General features: G+C 45.6%; 1 protein-coding gene across 2 annotated transcripts in view; it reads right to left on the bottom strand.

The window, feature by feature from the left end:
- Positions 1–702: 702 nt before the first annotated feature.
- The window catches only part of ndst2a (N-deacetylase/N-sulfotransferase (heparan glucosaminyl) 2a), a 40,751-nt gene continuing 35,453 nt past the window's right edge, over positions 703–6,000 (bottom strand). For both annotated transcript variants that reach the window (XM_061745030.1, XM_061745029.1), the window contains exons 11-15: positions 5,548–5,722; positions 4,562–4,732; positions 3,734–3,843; positions 1,755–1,857; positions 703–1,355 (exon numbers count right to left, since the gene is read on the bottom strand). In XM_061745030.1, coding sequence (XP_061601014.1) covers positions 1,230–1,355; positions 1,755–1,857; positions 3,734–3,843; positions 4,562–4,732; positions 5,548–5,722 — 685 coding nt within the window. In that variant the 3' untranslated portion in view covers positions 703–1,229. The remainder of the gene's footprint in view (positions 1,356–1,754; positions 1,858–3,733; positions 3,844–4,561; positions 4,733–5,547; positions 5,723–6,000) is intronic.

Genomic DNA, 6,000 nt, shown 5'->3' with positions numbered 1-6,000 from the left:
TAAAGATCGATTTTTTTTCATCATTACATAAAAACTTTTCGTATTTTTTTGTTTATGCCCAAAAAAGGAATGTTTTGTTGGACACAAGAATAACTGGTGCCATGTTTTTGCCTTTAAATATGTTTAAAGGTGTGAAAACATTAATGTTTTCAGTTATAATTGCATAAATTGTCTATATTTCATTACTTTATATACTGTCTTGGGGTTACATTTGCATTAAATGCTAAAAACCAAATTCTCAAAAATTATAAGCCGAAAATGGAAAAAATAAAAACGGAATGTGGGAAAAAATAAAACAGATTTCCTCCGTCTCTGTTTCCTCCCTGGATCTGTTTGGTAATTCTGACCCACAATGTTTCTGAAAGCAGTTCTATCAGCATTCTGGGAGCTGATTGGTCCTTACAGCATCATTAGCTGCAAATACTTGCTGTTGAATCTCAATATAATACTAGTATTTTTTTTTTTTTTGAATACTAGTATTCATATGTTGCATAAGTACAGTCATATCATTCATGCAACAGCTCAAAAAACAGCTTTAATAACACTAACCCAAATCAATATCGGATCGAATCAAATCTTGATAATTGAATGGATCCCCAGCCCTGATCAGAGCGGCTGCAGGAACAGCTGACCCGGCTGACCCGTTGGGTTCCAGCCAGGTCGTCAAAGCTGAGCAGAACCACACGATCAGAGTTACGACACCACAGAAAACCACATCCATCTCACGTTCAAGAACAACTTTAATAGTGAAAAGTAGAGCGGGGGCCGGGCTCCTCTGCTCCTCCGGGCCGTCTCTCCCCATCATCCTCCCCAAACCTTTACAATCGTTTCCAGGAGCGATGAGTGTCTGTGAGTCGGCCCCGCGTCCCGACGTACATGCAACGTCCTTCCGCTGCTCGGGCTCCAGACCTGTCAGGCACCCGGGCCCCGGCGGGCCAGGGCCAGGGCGAGGGCGGGCTCGCCCCACACGGGCCGGGGCTGAAGGCTGCCCGACGCTCGCCGGCGGGTGACACAGATCAGGAGAAGAGAGTCCGCGGGAATCTGACAGGAACCAACACGTGAAGACAGTTTTCATGTTTTACAGTTTTGTCCATGAAAACGGAGCGTTGCGTTGATGAGCTGAGGCAGCGCAGCCCTCTCAGTGTGTGGGGGCCACGGGGGCCCGGGCCCTCAGATCCAGCTGCTGCTGCTGCTGCTTCCAGGGTGGGGGCCAACGGGGGCCCGGGCCCTCAGATCCAGCTGCTGCTCTGCAGCTCCTGACGCAGCCAGGACGGCAGCGGCTGGCCCAGCCGGTTGAGCAGCCGCAGCAGCTCCATGTTGTGGTCGTGGTAGAAATCTGTCAGGAAGGCACGGGACTGAACACAAACACAAACACACAGGTTAAATCCGGCACCAGCACATTCCAACTAGTGCTGTCGGGCCATTAAAAACATTAATCCAATGAATTACAGGATTTATAATTAATTAATCGCATTTTAATCTCATATCTGCTAAAGGTCCCCTAATAAAGAATTTAAATTCTAGGACATTGCAAAAATTGCAGTGCATGACTAATCAATTGAATACACTAAGAAGAGAACATTTGAAATCCACATTTTTATTGGTGAAGTGTGTTTCATAAATGAAAGTCAAAAGAAAAAGCTCAAGCACATCAGCAAACCAATTAGGCCAGGTGCATTATTCAAAAATGCAATACAAATACAGTTAAATAAAATTCAGAAAATAAGGGTGGAATTTTTGTAGGTGTAGCCTACCTCAGAAGTCATCTCGGGGTACTTCCTGCCTTTGCTCTTCCCCAGACACCTGGCCCGGCCTCCGTCCAGCCGCTGACACCAGAAGCCTTTGCTCTCGTCGTACCTGCAGAGATAACGGGGGCAGTTTGAAAGAGGCAGACACCGTGTACGCCGGTGCTGTGGAGCGCTGCAACAGCCTGAGGACAAACAGGTCGTCTACGATGATGGGAGGAGAAACTAAATGGAGGGAGGTAACATTTATATCGTTTATACAAATATACAGGTCAGTTTATGAATATTTGTGCCGTCTTAAAAACTCTTTATAAATAAAGATTGATCCATTTTAAAAATGGAGTTTCCATGTGGGTTGACAAGGATGGATAAGCTTCAGCCTGCCCCCCCCACACTGCTCTGCACCCACGCTGCCCCCCCACACTGCTCTGCACCCACGTTGCCCCCCCACAGAGCAGGGTGGAGGGGGCCTGCTTTACAACTCTGAGCTTCTCCTCCCTCCTCTTTGCTCCCTCGCTGCTCCACTGGCTCTATCCACTACAAGCAGCTCAGTTTCTTCTCAATCTCCATTTATCTTTCCCGAGCTTCAATAGAGGGAATGTGCATGACATCACAGATGAGACTTCACAGCGGGTTACGCCACTGAGAGTCAGAAAGACTGAGTGTCAGAAAGACTGAGTGTCAGAAAGACTGAGTGTCAGAAAGACCGAGTGTCAGAAAGACTGAGTGTCAGTGTAAACTTTCAGTTTGAGCAACTGGAAAACATCTAAAATGGGAAAGAGCTGTTGTGCGATCGACTGTACTCATAGATTTAGCAAGAAATCAGAGTTATCGTTTTACAGACTGCTGAAGAATAAGCTTAAGAGAGACAAATGAATCGCTGCAATTCACAGAAACAACTGGATTCCAGGCACCGAAACGTGGATTTGTGGTTCCCATTTTGTATCAGGTAATGTTGGATTTTTGGGTAGCTAACGTTAAACGGTCAAATCATAAGGTTTGGTGTCCTCATCACTTTAATTTCTACAACAAATCCTGCCTTGAAGTCGGACCAAGCGTCAAGACTTTTGTAAGCCTTCAAGCTTTGCTTCCTGTATTTCCCCGGCGTAGAAATTAAGTTCATAAGGGCTGCTCGGTGGTGTAGTGGGTTAAGCACGCGCTTATATACTGAGATCACTGTGGTTGCAGTTTTGAATCCTGGCCCGTGCACCTTTGCTGCATGTCATCCCCATTCTCTCTCTCTACCCCCTTCCTGTCTTCAACTTGAATAAAGGGCCACTAGAGCCACAAAAAATCTTTAAAAAAAAAGAAATTAAGTACATATACAGGACTGTCTCAGAAAATTTGAATATTGTGATAAAATTCTTTATTTTCTGCAATGCAATAAAAAAATTTAAAAAAGACATACATTCTGGATTCATTACAAATCAACTGAAATATTGCAAGCCTTTTATTATTTTAATATTGCTGATCATGGCTTACAGTTTAAGAAAACTCAAATATCCTATCTCAAAAAATTAGAATATTCTGGGAATCTTAATCTTAATATTTTTTTATTTCTTAATAATCTCAATATTTCAGTTGATTTGTAATGAATCCAGAATGTTTTTTTTGATTGCATTGCACAAAATAAAGAACTTTATCACAATATTCAAATTTTCTGAGACAGTCCTGTAAATATCAGGAAACTGGATTTGTGGCCAAATATTAATGTCCATGGACCACTGGTTCTTGGGGTAACTGTACGGGTCACTGTCAAGTCCAACTGCCTTTAATTTAAGCTGATAATCAGCTGTTATCCCGTCTTCTCCACCAGTTACAGCTGTTTTCACCACTCAGTGCCAGTAAGGGGGCTGGTCCAGTGGGGACGTGACGTCAATGCAGACCCTCTATTCCAGCGTCAGTGTGTCTGTCTGATCAGTGCTGCGGCCTGTGGAGGCGGCGTGTGCGAGTGTGGCTGCTGAGCTGTCAGTGAGAGTGCTACGAACATTAGCGCCTGGGTGTAGTTGAAGATGGGGGTGACGCCCAGGAATTTCTGGATCCCCTCCATCACCAGCGTGGGGTTGAGGCGCAGCATGGCTCCGTCCACCATGTGCAGCTGCAGACATGCAGAGAAGAGGGAGAAACATGCATCAGCAGAGGACACCAGAACACCAGAACAACCTCCACCCGTCCACGGGGCAGCTGGGGGAGCAGCTCCTCGTGGAAGGAGAAGCACCGCACTCAGTCAGTCCTCTCCTCTAATTCTCTACGCTCCTTGTTCCGGGCCATTGTACGGGGGGGCGGGTGAAACCTGTCCCTCCACCCGTGCGCAGGTTGCGTGGCCAGCAGGCGGCGCTGTGAGCCCTGCTCCAAACGGAGGAGCAACCAAAGAAAAAGGAGAGGTCTGCAGGAGTTCAGGTGGGTGATAACAGCTTAACAACACACAACAACACGCGGGTGGAGACGTGCCGAGTAGATACTTTTCTGTGACTATTCTGCCGAGGTTCTAAGCTGCTGAGTCGGCTGTATCTGACATCATCACAGTACAGGACACTGATTGGTCGGGGGGTTGGAGTCAGACGTCTGAGTCAGGAGGAGGAAATCAGAGAAAGAGACTCTGACGGATTCTGGTTCATTTTATTCAACAGGCAATGACAGCAAAAGTCTGTTTCATGATCCAACTCTGAGGGTCAGATGTTCATAAACCTGGTGCTGAGGAGAGAATTAAAAAGGGATCTAGACGGTGATAAGGAACGACCAGATCTACCAGGAACTCTGTCTCTTCATAGCTGCTCACGGCCCCACGAGGAGCTGTCAGCGGAGGCGTGCGTTACCTGGCCGGGCTGGTAGAACTGCAGCCAGCGCTCCAGGTGGGTGGCGTACACCCCCGGGTGCAGGCAGCGCTTCTGCAGGGTGAGCACGCCCCGGGGGGCGGAGGGGCCCGCCGTCACCACCGCCTGGAAGCTGTTGTTGAGGGCTGCCGGGTCCTGGTGGGCTCGCTGGTGCTGAACACACAAACACACGCATCAAAACCAGGGCTGGGATCCATTCACATATCAAGAATCCATTCAATTCCCATTCTTAAGATTCAGAATCGATTATCAAGATTTAATTCAATCCGATTCGATTCAATTCCGATATTGATTTGGGTTAGTGTTAAAACTGTTTTTTCAGCTGTTGCATGAATTATATGACTGTAGTTATGCAACATATTAATACTAGTATTATATTGAGATTCAACAGCAAGTATTGCAGCTAATGATGCTGTAAGGACCAATCAGCTCCCAGAATGCTGATAGAACTGCTTTAGGAAACATCATGTGGGTCAGAATTACCAAACGGATCCAGGGAGGAAACAGAGACGGATGAAATCTGTTTTATTTTTTCCCACATTCCGTTTAAATTTTTTCCATTTTCGGTCTATTTTGGTTTATAATTTTTGAGAATTTGGTTTTTAGCATTTTATGTAAATGTAACCCCAAGACAGTATATAAAGTAATGAAATATAGACAATTCATGCACTTATAACTGAAAACTTTAATGTTTTCATACCTTTAAAGATATTTAAAGGCAAAAACATGGCACCAGTTATTATCGTGTCCAACAAAACATTCCTTTTAAAACATAAACAAAAAAAATACCAAAAGTTGTAATGTAATGATGAAAAAAAAAATTGGATCTTTAGATATACCAATCGATTTTTAGGAATTAATATGAGAATCGATTTGGAATGGGAAAATAGATTTTTCCAACACAGGCCTAATGAAAACATCCAGGCTGTCCCGGCAGAGCGGAGCGCGGCGACCACGGCGGTTCTCACCTGGTACCAGGAGTACGCCCTGTCGGCCGGGTTGATGAGCACGGCCAGGATCCGGGCTCGGGGGAGCAGGGCGGCCGCTCTTTTGGGAGCCACTTCCGTATCAAAGTAGTTGGCACTCTTTTCAAACATGAAGTCTGTGCTGACGTTGGAAGGGAACGGGAAGAAGTCCATGTACCTGAGGAGAACACGGGCCTGAGTGAACAGCACTCCCACGGATGGATATGCTTCTACAGTACAATAATCCCTGGTTTTTGGCGGGGGTTACGCTCCAAAAAGAACCCGTGATAGGTGACATTTTTTATTTTTTTTACAATTATACAAGGCTTCAAATTGCGGAAATCAGCACCGCTCCACCGCGACCCGAGTAATTGGATCTGAACGGGAGAAAATGAAAAATTATGAAAAAACTTCAATAAGTACAGTAGGAGAGATTGTGACTGGTGCGTATTTCCC

Source organism: Cololabis saira, chromosome 17 (assembly GCF_033807715.1).
Source record: "Cololabis saira isolate AMF1-May2022 chromosome 17, fColSai1.1, whole genome shotgun sequence".
NCBI lineage: Eukaryota > Metazoa > Chordata > Actinopteri > Beloniformes > Belonidae > Cololabis > Cololabis saira.
Note: the sequence above shows the minus strand (reverse complement) of the source record. Positions and strands in the feature narration are given on the sequence as shown.